The 14,333-nt window shown below is 40.9% G+C and overlaps 1 protein-coding gene across 4 annotated transcripts in view; it reads right to left on the bottom strand.

Moving 5' to 3' along the window:
* SLIT3 (slit guidance ligand 3) overlaps positions 1-14,333 on the bottom strand; it is a 518,888-nt gene that overhangs the window by 130,534 nt on the left and 374,021 nt on the right. For all 4 annotated transcript variants that reach the window (XM_061456398.1, XM_061456397.1, XM_061456396.1 and 1 more), the window contains one exon: positions 13,194-13,357. In XM_061456398.1, coding sequence (XP_061312382.1) covers positions 13,194-13,357 — 164 coding nt within the window. The remainder of the gene's footprint in view (positions 1-13,193; positions 13,358-14,333) is intronic.

Below are 14,333 nucleotides of genomic sequence, written 5' to 3' on the forward strand. Positions count from 1 at the left end.
TACGAGAGAACCTTGTCAATTTTCCAACAATTAGATACCTTTATTAACTATGTTAAACAAACAGCAAAGGAAAGTAATAGCAGTTTAAATCATTTTCATTTTAATTAAGGAACGGGTAGACCATACTTAGTGAGAAGCACTCCCTAATGTACCATTATACCATGATTGCCAGACCTCTCAGACTAGGTTTTTGACCCGTTCTAATGAAATGCTTTTCCAATTAAGCCCAGTGAACTAATCCGTCCCTTCCAGGTTTGGTTTTTCTCTTTTAATAACAGCAGGTTGGAAATCTGATCTCTGTGCTTCAAGGAACCAGGAGCATTAATAAATGTGTATGTAAGCAAAGCGTTGCCAAGCCCCTACCATGCAATACTTGCCCACTCACTTCATATTTCATAATGGAAGTACTGGAATTGTCTCAGGAACCAGTGACATTCCCAACAATTGTAAATACCAAGAAGTAGTTTTTAACTTTTCCAGACTTTTAAAAGTCAATTGCAAGGCCTTCTCAGGAATGACGTGAGCAGGTTCCGTTTCTAAGAACCTGAAAACATCAATAAAGACTTAAACCTGAGATGAAACTGGTTTTTAGAGACTTGATGACATTCAGCACCTGCTTCCCCTTCCCAGACTGATAAATACACCTCTGCTCATTTTATGACCACATGCTATTTTCCATAAGAAAAAAAGAAGTCACCTAAACCCACTATTATTTTAATTCATGTTGCACATTACCTCCACAGGCTGAGGCACCGAAAGTGAGCAGTTCTGCAGGCACTCTTAACATTGTGATTCCACAGATACACTCCAGTCTAGCTTTGTAATTCTGAACTAGATTATCAGAAACATCACATACAGCTTTGGACATTACCTTCTGTGGTGCCAAGTACTTTGCAAGTTATCATGCCGATTGTAACTTCTAGATTTGTGAAGTCTAAAGTCAGACTTCACGACTGTTTTACAGGTTGACAGCACAGCACTTAAAATATTAGGATTACTGGGCATTTTAAAGTGTAACAAAAATACAGTCTAAGCCTTTCCCCACACCACCATCATTTAAACTTTCAAAACCCCCATCTGATTTCCAGGCCTCAAAAATCCAGGCTTGGTAGTCAGGCTAAAATATCAGGTATATTATGGCTTGGCTACAAGAACATACAGCTATTCTTTTTCAGGTCTATGGGACAGTACCTTCGGTTGTTTATGATTCCTTGGAAATAATGCTGAAGCTGAACAGTTGCCAGGACCAGAGTTGATTAAACTGCCACAGTTATAGTATACCTTGAAAAACCCACCAAACTTTTCAGTGATCAGAGAGTGTCTTGGAAATCCCCAAATCAACCCTTGAAGAAGCACTTCTAATCCTTACTGTAAAAGTTTTCCTGGAAAGAATAACCACAAACACCATGAAGTTGCACAAGGTAAAAGTTTATTCAGTATAATTTTTTGTCTACTGGTGGACACAAGATTCATCTTGCTATGGCAAAACAAAAGAAGGTTGGGAAAGTGGAATGCTTCATGAAAGACAAAAAAGGGGTATATAACATTAGAAGGCAAGAATCAGGTTTTGGTTTTCTCTCAAGCTTTCGGGCAAAGTAAATAAAGAACATTTATCACATTTTGACTTAGCAGCTTCACTCTCCTGAAGCCATATGACTTTCCACACTCCATCAGCTGTAAGAAGTTCATCTTCTAAGTAACAGTTACCCAGGTAAGCACTGAGTCTGAAGTAATCAATAGCATATATATGCTCAGCAAGTAGTCATCTGTTAGCCTGTGAGACAGCAGGAATCACCTGCCAAAGACTAGATAAAATTTACTATTTGACCTGAGCCTTGAGATTACTTGGGCAGGTGGCTGCTTTATTAAGATATTCCCATCTGGGGAAGTAATGTGAAATTCAGCCATCTGTTTGCAGAGCTATTTAAGTGTGTATATTCATTTCTCCACACAGGGCTTTACCAGTGTACTGCTGCAGGGCTCTGAGTGAACATGACTGGATTCAGGAAGTGCAGTTAACTGTCTCAGGTATGTAGTACTTCTTACACACTACGGAATCACCTGTGGAAACCCATTGAAAAGAGATGCAGGATGGAACATGGCCTGAGAGTTTCTGGTCATTTCTAAAATTAGAAAGAATTGTTTGCTGTAAAACAAGTAGCCAAGGCAACAGCAAGGCCTGTGTTTAACGGAGAACAACTGTGTTTACCTGAATTGCTAGCTACTCTTGATAACGTTTTCATTTCACAACCTATGTGACATCATGTCGTGGGTTAAGCCCAGCCGGTAAGAAGGAGTAAAGTAACTGTTAGAGCTGAACCCATTACACAGCACTGTCAGGTTCCAGGGCACTGCAGATCCTCAGTATCATAACCCAAACACACATGTCATTCTACAAAACAGCACATTTCCAATTTTAGGTGCTTTTCTAATACCCACGTGGAAAAATTAAACAGCAGAAACAAACACCTTTTGGTCCTATTCTTCTTTCTAGGCACTGTTTAGCAAAATAAGTTGGTTTTAAAACTTAGGTTTGCCCAAAGGACATAAAAGGAGTGCTGGATGATCTGTTCTGGAAAAAATCAAGCTGTCTCAACAGGGGCTTGAATATATTCATCCTAGAAAAGATGGATCCAGCTGCCTCAAATTTGGCACCAAAAATATCATCCCTGAGATCACTTGGGCCAAAACTTGGACAAAAATCCGGGAATCCTGACACTCATTTTTTCATATAACCATGAGGTCACAATTCTCATGGGTTTTCAGGGAGAAAAGGAGGTAAATTGTCATAGTTTCACATCACTACTATTAACCCTTATCAGTAATCACAGATTAAATCTAAGAATCTCAGATGTCCTCCTTCTGATGGCTCCACGACAGATTTGTAACAAATCTGTCAGATGAGGCAGCATTTCTGTATAAGAAAACTTCTGTATGAGGTTCTCAAAGTCCTTTATGAATAGGTGTCATTATCTCTACTTTACAAAGGAGAAAGTTGGGCACAAGTATGTTAAAGACCCATCTAAGCTGTCAAAGCTAAAATGGCCTATTTGCACATGCTGGCTCATCTGTGTGCTATGTAACTGCTGTATAAGGCTCTTTTCAGACAGGCCATGGTATCCACATCATTTTAAGAGATAGAAGCCAATGCTTTGCAGACTCTTCTGAAGTTCTGCTCCCGTATACTTCTTCAGAATGAAATTCCAGCACATTAGGATTGCTCAGCTGAGGTCCACAGTGATATTAAGTAGCTTGCTATTACAGAAATGGCATCCAAAGTGGACCTCAACTAGAAGGACTCACTGGACAGCTCAAATAGAGACATGTAGCACATGTTATTTATAAGGTAAGAAGACAAAAATGATTTTTCATCTCTGCAGGTATGTCTGGAATCACCCTTGATTCATGTTAATCAACAGGATGCCTAACTTCTTCATTCTAAGAGCAATTAAACAGATTAATTATTTAGAAATGGTTATTCTGCATGCAAGCCCTCCGGGAAGTCTGTCGCAAACATCACTAGGGCTCCCCCCTGCAGTGCCGGGAGCCTGGTCAAGCAACTCTTCACCTTTTGCAGTTTTCCTGTGAGGAAAGGGGAATCTCTCACCTTTTGATGCTTCTGAAAACAGCAGAAGTATCCCAGCATGCCATGCGGCAGGGAGTATGCAGCCTTCCATGGTGCTTGACAGAACCATGTTCCATTTGTATTGTTCTACCACATGGTTAGATCAAGCACAAAGGAAAACCCCATGAACAGCCAGAGTCAGAGTTAGGCAGCGCCAAAGAGAGAAGAGCGTTGAGAGGAAGCAGCATGGAGAAGCACAAGCTGAAGGTTCACGGAGAGCTGCTCTCCACTCCACCCATGCAAAAAGGTGCTGGATACAAGAGGTCATCCTTTATGCTCTAACTGCAGGAACACCCTGGAGCACAATTGGGGTTAGTGTACAAGAACAGAGCCCAGGCGAATTCAGAGACAGAACTAATACGACAGAAAATGCTACCAAAGGACTGCAAACAGCTTCTTCCAGGAAGGATGTGCGACTTTCACCACATATTGAGTGCCCAATCTATTCTGCTCTTTATTAGCTACTTACTCTCTCCTGGTGTCTCCTTTCAGTGTAAATGCTGTTTTGGTTTGCTCCATTTATTTAAGTGCAATCTCAGACATACCGCAGCACATATTAAAGGAGATTCTGAGCTGATGGCCAAGCTCTGGCATTAAATGCTCCCCAAGCTCCTTTTGAGCCTGATTTCAGCTCCTGGTGGCCTCTCACGCTGGTAGCACTTACACTAACAATCTGTAATTACCACTGCTTTTGTTTTTTTCGACTGCTCTTTACAGCAAGGTAGCACACACATGCTACTACAGAGTTATTAAGGCAACCAGGAGCATTTTGGTATTCTGTTCCTTGGCCTAATATTTGTTATGTTTTGTACATCATTTGCTGACGATGTATCATTCTCTTTCTGACATCCTGGATTATTTCAAACAGCTTTACTTATTGTAACTCATTCCTGCAACTTTGACCCTGAAAGTAGGGCGTGAGGTTTTGGCTTGACTGCTCCCACCGAAATGAAACTCCCATTGACTTTAATGTCTGCAGAGCTATGCCAGCGGAAGGTGCTGGTGAAAGTCACATCTCAAATGTTCTTACAGCCTTCATGAATGAGAGAGGAAGTGCTTGTCCTCTGCAACTGCTCAGAACATTCTGCTGGACTCCACTGAAGGTCAATGCTTGTGCTCTTTAAAAAAATACCACTTTCCTTAGTAAGAGGTTTGCATTGCCCAAAGAACGCAGTCAGCATTAAGCATATTATTCATTGCCTACATGGAGAACAATGTGAGTACTTGAGTAGAGATGACAGATAATACAGCAAGGGGCTCTGCTTCACCATTTTGCTATGAACCAGCGTTACTATGCAGAAAGGCAACATACAGTTACTTGGGGACTCCAGAAAATAAGTACAGTGTTGACTTGGTCACCTCATACTGTGGGTTTGCACACAGCAATGGAAGTAAGACAATTGGATTTACTGTCGACCTTTACAACCTAAGAAAGCAGCTAAAGCAGTTTTTTAGGTGAACCTAGCACAACAGACCTTCATCCCCCACAAGCTGCCAAACAAGCCAGAGTCCTGAGACAAAAATTAGATTATTAATTTTCTCTTGTGACTCATACAACATGGAACAAAGAACCATTAATTTTCTTCTATGATTCATCCAAAGTATGCACAACCCTGGAATCCACTCCTCATTTATTTACAGATTATACCTATAACTAGTATTCCTGCCAGTAATTTTGTACGACTCGAGCAAAGGATGATGCAGAATTTCGTGTTTCTACACTGGTTTGATAATGCAGCAATTCTGGCACGGGTTTTTCTGATAAATTCATCCGCATTACTGTTAAGCAGCGACAAGTAATATTTTGTGTCTGGTAAAGACTTTGATATTATATACCGATTTACAGTATTAAGTGGAATATCTGCAATAAACTCACTCATTTCGGTGCCAATGAACTCTTTCAGCCCTACTAGAAACAAATTTAGTCCGAGCCCTGCAAGCGTCTTCCTGAGAACCCCCCCGGGAACATTTGGAACAAGTCTGCGCCTCTGCTGCACTAATTAAACACCGCTTACAACAACTGCCTCAGCTAATCAGCAACTCCAACGAACAAGAGGTACCAGCACACAAAGAAAAGGCTGCCAAAGTCCTAATTTATGTCCCCAGAATACAAGAGAGGTAAAATAATCCACATGCACATTCTGGCCTTTCTGCTTGTTGCAGACTGTTGCAAAACATGTGCAGGAACAGAGCCTCCTTTTTTTTGGTTGGTTTTTTTTGTGCTTTTTTTTGGTTGGTTTTTTTTTTCTTTTTTTTTTGTTTAAACCAAACCAAAACAGGGAAGAACATTATTTTAAATTACATATATATATATACATATATATAATCTTTTGGATGTGTATAAGATCATTCTGCATAAATGTTTCCAAAGGAAAAAAAAAGGTTGAAAAAGGAATGACCGTACCTCCAAATATCTGCCAGTTTTCATGAAAACCTCCCCCCTTTTTGACAGACTGTATCCAGGCAGCACTGTATGGTTTGGCCTTGGCACGAGTTCACCTTTGGTAAGCCGACAGCTGTTGGTTTATCAGTCACCAAACCTGCAGTTTGCTAAGAATTTGTATCTAGGCCCCTGTTTTTAACTCCCATCAAGAGTAACACCTCAGGAGACTGCTGCAGTCTTGGAATAGTCACATGAAAATTTACTGTCCAACTGCAGGTGCAAACACTGCTGCCCTGGTTTTAGCTGATTAGCTCTCTTTATACCAATGCCCTCTCCAATTACTTTCTTTATCCTATTCAAGTGACCACTATATACAGACAAAAAAGTGCTAATTTTGCATCTCTGCTAAGTGTTGCTCAGTTTAATCTCAACACACACCATGGCAAGTGAGAGAAGAGAACAAACTTTGCCCTACTGTAGTTTTTGAGGTGTGTGAGTTACAAGAGCAACCACTCAGCTTTCTGGCATAGCTAATGAGGACACCTCCAGAGGACAACTCAGCTCTCAAGTGGGGAATCTATATAGCTCCGTACTCTGCCTACACAGGAAATCTAGGACAACTATGTTATTTGGAGGTCTAAGTGATCTGAGGGCAGCTGTGACTCAACATGCATTCTCCCTCAAGTAAGGATGTTGGCTGGTAACAAAGCAGGTCAGATATTTAGCTTTTCCGAAGACTACATCTACTTAAAAACAAAATGAGGCACAACCCTAAAATAAACTTTCTAACTGGGACATGTCAATTTGCTTTCTTACTAAGAACCACACTCTGCCAAACAGACCCACCTGCTCTATGTTAAGCTTATACTTCCGTGAGTAAACCAGTTTCCATCCTGCCTACTTTCCCCCTACTATAGTGCAGGAAACCTTCACCATCCTACTCATCATGAGCAAGGGAAGAGTTAGAGGAACTGACACAAATATTAACAGAAAGATCTAAATTGCTATCAAAGATTTAAAGGGAGGGCTATAATCAGAATACAGTACAGCCAGATTACTTCTGCAACAGGAACCTTTTGACAGGACAAGGGAATTCAGCTCCATTACTATTAGTCATAGCAGTCATGTTGTGCTCTCTAATGACTTCAACTTCAGGAACATGTCATGCAAACCACATCTCAGATATACTCAGTTACAGTGGACGGTGAAGACTTCAGGTTCATAATTATGAATTCAGTCCAGGATTTAATCTGCAGGTGATATGTTGCTGTTAAACAGCCTGCCATCCAGACAGAATTGTTCTTGAGCACAACAAATGCATATTCTCAGTTTTGCTATGTTCAGAGTTTCTGAAGGTACTTTTGCTAAGTCTTTTACTGCATAAACCCAAACCAAAACACACAGAAAACCCCCACAGAAAGAACTCTGAATCCAGTTAACTTCCCAGTTTTCCAGATCACAGGCAATTTTTCATGGCCCTTTCCCTCATTCTGCTCAAGCAAAAGCCCTGTGGAGCAGAAGTGCTGGAGTTTGGCCCCAGAGAAGATTAGGTTGGATATTAGGAACAATTCCTTCCCCAGAGGGTGCTCAGGCATTGGAACAGGCTGCCCAGGGCAGGGCTGCAGGCATCGTTCCTGCAAGTGTTCACACAGCGTGGAGACGAGGCCTCAGTGCCGTGTGTTAGTGGTGGCCTTAGCAGTGCTGGGGAACAGTTGGACTGGATGAACTTAAAGGGCTTTCCCAACCTGGTTGATTCTATGACATTTCCCATTAACATGTCCATGCACCACCTCCTGCATGGACAAACCTCCAAGCTGCCAGGGCTTGGTGCCTGCTCAGGCAGGAGCTGCTGCAGACCAGCATGCTAAGGGCAGGCAGAATCGTGACTGCCCGAGCACGTGTCACTGCAGCACTGGAACCAGGCAGACAGTGCAGCTGGAGATCAGGCAAAAACAAAGACTATTTACTTACTAAAACTGGAAGGAATTTGTAAAGTTGTCATCAGAATGACTGGCAAATTACAGGAACGACTGGAGGGTGTTTCAACCAAAAGATCTGGATTAAATTCACTTGTCATTCATGACTTTTTTAAACACTGATGAGGAGCAACAATTTATTTCACCTTTAATTTTGAGAGATCAAAGAGTTTGAACAGTGTTTACATGTCAATAAGAGCAGAGAAGGGGATAACCTAGGGAGCGCAGGGGCCAGGAAACATGTAGAATACTGTTGGGACCAGAGAAAAAGCCTTGATATGCAGCCTATGTTTTCCTGACTGGGAACACTCTGTCCATCGCAGCTCTATACTTCTGCGGTTGAAACAATGCAGCAATAGAAGAGAGAAGGAAATTTCAGGTGATCACAAGTAATAGGAACTCTGTTTCAAAGTAGGCAGGTAACACAAGAAAGGTGAAGATGGATGAAGATAGAGACCAGAAAAGGCACATAAAGAATTAATACAAAACCTGCAATCAGTAAGAAGAGGTTTTAACAAATGCCGTCAAGAATTATGAGTGAACAAGCAGCAACATTACTACGTAGTAACAGGGGATGATAACACAAGAGATACAACATTAACCCTAAATATTCAAGCCCTGGATCCGTATGTACCACAGAGGCTGATTTTGATTTGGCTTGGGCTAACAAGATGCAGTGTCCAAAAAGGAGAGAATTGTGATGACAGATGGTTCACTGTCCTCCTCCTCTTATTCCCTGTGCTTTTGATTTGCACAGCACTATCTGGAGCTGAAGTCACTAATTGCAGTCAGTTAGATATCATGTATGCCCCAATGTAAGAGGAAGCAGGAAGACAGGTTTACTACACAGTATTTTAAATAATAACCATATTTCTAAGATTCTTATTTCTACCAGTTAGAAGGTAAAAAGCTTTTGTGACGTGATGCTCGTAGATATGCATATTCTTTGACCACTACCAAGAACGGCTTGTTTCGGAAGGGCAGGTGGAACTTTCATTGCTTTTGAAACACACAATATATTGAAAAGCACAAACATACCAAAGGGAAAAAAAAAGATACACAGCTGAACACAAGGGCAAGCTCTCTGCAAAAGCTATTTCATACACAGTGTCACACAGCAATCGAGGATTCTGCCAACTCTTGAAGTGACAATAAGCTACCACAGAGACAACACAATCTGCTCACAGATTCAATTCCCTTTCTCCTAAAGCCCAGTGCTGCTTTAGAAAACAAAGCTGCTGTGTAGAGAACTTAATCAAATGCTACTGGGCAGAAGATACTTGCTGTTCTTTTCCTCCTATTCCTACCAAGAAGGGAGCCTCCAGTGACCTAAGGCTGGCAAGTACCATTGGATCCTTAAGTTGTCACAGTGGGCAGATGAAGCCAAAAAGAAAATGATCATCAGAATTTTACTGTTGCTACTGAAAATGACAGTATTTCCCTTTTCTAAACAGAACAGGGAGAATTAGTCACAGCCTGTTCCTCCCATTTCTCTTTCAAGAAAAACCATTTTTAGTCTCTGATTCCATAGCTGTGGGGAGAGAGTTGAGCAAAGGGGAGGTTTATTATTATTTTGGTGCATCGCATGAAATGGCAGGCAGAAAACCACAGGAAATAGTATCCATTGCAATCTGAGGCTTAAACATATTTGATAGCATATTCAACAGCTTTGCTTGTCTCACAGCCCCAGGCAAAACCATGCCCCTTTCCCTGCTGTTCCTTCATTTCATGCAATAATGCTTCCAATTCTCCTTTTAAAAAGAATTATGTACCTTATCTACCTGTTGCACCGAATATCCTTCCTATGGCCACTCATAACCTTTGCAGATGTTGCTCCATCATTCTCAGTAAAAGCTTGAGTCATTTGGTTCAGGAAGGAAAGAGCATCTGGGAGAAGTGCCTCGATGATGAATTAAAACAAGAAGGCAAGTTATTCTTGCTGATTGCTATCTAAAAGGACACTATGGAGCTGGAATAAAATCTGAGGGAAACAACAATATGCAGAATGAATTTTGCTAGATCTTATTTTTTTTTTTTACTGTGCTGCTTAGCTTTGTCTTCACAGTTTCATTCAATTGATCAAATACAGTTCTATTTAGCCCATGTGCATCTCAGAATGTGTCCTCTTCACACGATCTTCTTGATGTTCCTCTACTGTTTCTGACTGATGAAGCTTCCAGCATCCCATCTTTTCTTCCCCATTCCTGCTAACCAGTCCTCTTTCCTATCCTTGTAGAAAAAAAGCACTTTCCTTGTTGTGAATGCTCCATCCCTGGCAGCGTTCAAGGCCAGGTTGGACAGAGCCTTGGGTGACATGGTTTAGTGTGAGGTGTCCCTGCCCGTGGCAGGGGGGTTGGAACTGGATGATCTTAAGGTCCTTTCCAACCCTAACTATTCTATGATTCTATGATTCCTTCCTTCTGCTAATGTCCTGAACAACCAGATTTTTTCTCATGCCGGGTCTTTACTGACAGTCCCCTTTATGATCCACTGTAGAATCCCAATGAATGGGAAAACACACAGAATTGCTTCAGGACAACCTCAGAACTTTACAACTTCAAAACTGGTCCTATTCCGGATTCCAAAGTATTAAGTTTACCTAAGCTGAATTACTCCTGTGTGATCCTGATGCTGGCTGAGTAACCCTATTCCCACAGAGCTGACACTTTCTGTTCATCCTTATCACTTTCCTAAGGTCAAAGACCAGGTCAGGATAGAATCCCTCACATTGCTTCCTTAACCAACCCCTCATATTCACTGAGTTCCAGCCCCACACTTCTCTCTGACCACTGCTTGAAATGTATTAAACAAACTACATGAAAATAACAGGATCCTGAAACAAGAACCCTTTGAGAAAAGGGATGCACATTTACTGAAGGATTTAAAATAAAAATTCTTTTCTCATACAATCAGCAAACGATGTAAAAACTCAACAGAATCCAACAACCAGCAAGGACACTGACAAGTTACTAAGCATTGCCATCCCAGTGGGATTGTGCAGGCTCATCCCTGAGTAACATAAAGCACTGCTCAAAAGTCCAACTTTGAATGATGAAGATTCATACCTCATGGCCTTTTCTGCACAAAGACGTGCTGTGTTAAATCCTGGGATGAAACATATTCCTCAAAATGAAACATGGAAAATTCCTGCTAAATGCCAAGTCTGAATCAGCCGTGATTCAAAAGGACAACTTGAGCAGAGCAGGTGCCAGGGATGTCTGTTCTCTGGATTGATTTACAAACTAAGATTCTTCTAAACTATTAGATGCTCCCTGTCTCATGTGAGCAGACAGCGAGTCGAGCTCAATGTATCTCATTGCCATCTGGAAACTCTACAGGCAAGGATATCTTCTCTATTGAGCTTTTGAATAGAATTAGTTTTCATCCAGCTGAAATCTTTGTTCTGAAGCTGTACAATCCCTGCTCTCCTCCTTCATAAGTCAAGTTTATGCCTTTTCCATGTGGTTTTGATATACTTGTAGAACTGGAGACCAAGGGAAAAACAGCCTAATGCCTCAAGGAAAAGACCCCCAAGATAAGAACTTACACACAGTATTATTCTCAGCATCACCAGGTACTGTGTTCTGCATTCTTACTCCTCTTAGCTATGACCTTTCATAAATGATATCAGGTGGCGTTTGCCTTATCCAATAGCCTGTACCATTGTTCAAGGCATGTCTGCACATACATAATATTAATTTCTCTAGCCTATTAATAAAAGCAGGAGAAAATAACAATTGCAAATTGGGTGCAGATTTATCCTGCTCTGTTTCTGCAGTCTATTTTCCTTTCTAAATTATATTTATGCATTTGAATTTCCAGTTTCTTTAAATATGAATATTCCTAATTATGTTGTTCCTATGATGGACACAATCCAAAAAACACCAATAAAAGTATGTCCTAATTTCAGTTTTGGTTATAAATTTTGTGGCTTGAGTCACAAGTGACTGAAGACTTAACATTCATACCCTGGTAAACCTGACTGCAAATGAAGTTATCTTTATTGTATTTTCTCCATAAAGAGAAGGTTTAGCTCAGCATATTGCTTGCAGAGATACACAAAGCACAACGGCTTGTTTTGGGCTGCTGCCATTCAGCTTCATGCTGCAACCCCATCTAGAGTCATTAATCTTTTACCACCAGAACACAATTAATCACGGTTGGTTGTTTTGTGGGTCTTTTTTTCTTTTCTTTTCAGGAGAAAAAGACAGAAATCATAGTAATTTTCACAGAAAAACATTGCCAGCAGTCTATCAATAACACTCATTTTTCTTCTCAGTACACACTAATAGGTTTGCTCACTGAAACGTGCTTGTCTTTCCGGTATACAAAATGCAGTAAACTAAAATACATATGACCAAGAGAAAAAACACAAGAAACCTCAGTCTGTCTTGTTGCACTGTGTAAGGCAATAAATGTCATTTTAGTGATAGCTGGGCCATAAATAAAATATGGATAGGCTTGAGAAAAAGGTGTTTATGTTACCTCAGAGCTTATTTTCAGGTGGAAACATTTTTTTCCATCTAGCTCACACAAGACAATATCTTTGCCTAAATTATGATGCAAGTTTTGATTCAAAACTTATTAAACCCCCCAAATCTTACCAACTTTGATGGCAGTTTTACTGGAATTAGCTCATGCTACTTGTGGATATAAAACCCCCAAACTTTAGCCCCAGCTTCCCTCGCATCCTAGGTCAGAAATGCCCTTTGACAGTGGTATAAAAATCTTACTTGTACTGTTTTCAGCCTTTTAGGTCTAAGAACTTACTTGAGCTCAGCTCTAATTAAGGTCAATAAGAGTTCTGCCTGAATACGAGAGACAATCCATCCACCTTCCTCCCCTTCAAAATATGACATTTGCCACATGGATTCACATACATCTTCGTTGTTTTCCTTAGACATTTTACAGCCTAGCAATTCTTTAAAATTAAATGTCACAAGCATTTCTTTCTTTTGTTTGTAAGAGACACAAGAAGTCAGCTACAGACTGCTCCCTTTTTTCTTTTTCCTTTTTTTTTTTTTTTCCTTTTTAATCCATAAGGTAATTGGCTTTCTGGAGAACTAACTCAATTTTCCAAATTTAATTTTCAAAGATGCTCCCTAATATCCATTATAGCAAACACTGTCCTGCAGATTCAATTAGTAAGCTCTCTGGACCTGCTTATTTCTGAATTGAAAGTGCACTACAGCCTGGATAAATGAATTACCTGAGCAGCGGAACTTCTTGCTCTTGATCTGGCTGATTCGCTTGTTGGCAAGGCGACGCGGATTGCTGCACCGAGCGCCGCTGGTCTCTATCGGATTATCCTGCAGGTAATCAGCCAGCCACTTCAAATGGCAGTCGCACACAAATGGATTCTGAGCTAAATGTCTGCAAGAAGGATGGGATGTTTAATCAGAAGTGACCTGTGACACTGTGCTCCATCATTGTTTTTCACACACGCGAACCTGAAGAGTAGAGTAATTGAATAAGCTTCCCCCAAAACCCCAGGCCTGGCGGAAACCACGCAGAGCTGCACATGAATGGGAGAATCCTGTCAGCTCTCACATTTCGGAGCTCATTAAGCCTGCTGCAAGTCCTTTCACAGGGGAAACAAAAATTAAGATAGCAAAACCTGCTTTAAAGGACACCAAGTCCTGTGTTTTCTCCTGACAGCCTGAAATGCTGCCTTTTGAGGGAAACGCACCTTTTCTGATGCACCTGACCTGACGATCATTTTGTATCCTGGCTTAAAAGAAATTTTATTGGCAAGCTCAGTTTCCTAGGGATCCAAATGTGATTAGTGAATCTTGGCTCTGGGCAAAGCCAGAAGAGATCCAGAAGTCTTTCCTCAAGAGTGAAATAGATATTTGCATATACTCATCCTGTGGAATAACATTCCCTTTATATGCATTTTTTCCTGGAGCAAAAATATTTTACTTTTGAGACTGCACTGTTTATGCAAGACAGAACTTAACTTTATCCTTTGCACAACGTATTCCCCACACAATCGGAAATAGGCATTGTAACATTGATTCTAACTGGATATTTAGACTTTGTTAATACAAGTCTCAGAGAGAAACAGCATTTCTCTGCTGCTGTTATGATTCGCTCTGCTTGACAAAGTTGAGCGCTGTATCAGGGGAGTTTGCCAGGTCTTTCCCAGAGCCTGATTCTGATCAGTTAAGCTGACTTGCAGCAGTCCCTCTAACTCCCAAGGAAGCAGGGCACAACTCTGCAAAGACAGTTTTAAATAAGACAGATGTTTCAATTTGGTTTGGACAGAGGTGTAAAGCTGTAGCCTCACAAGAGCTTTGCTCTATTACTGCCAGTGTGTTTTTTCCACCTGAAGCAACTTCTTTTTCCT

Source organism: Pezoporus flaviventris, unplaced genomic scaffold, assembly GCF_033815535.1.
Source record: "Pezoporus flaviventris isolate CSIRO_AGI_PZ_B2104156 unplaced genomic scaffold, CSIRO_AGI_Pfla_v1 ptg000023l, whole genome shotgun sequence".
Taxonomy (NCBI): Eukaryota; Metazoa; Chordata; class Aves; order Psittaciformes; family Psittacidae; genus Pezoporus; species Pezoporus flaviventris.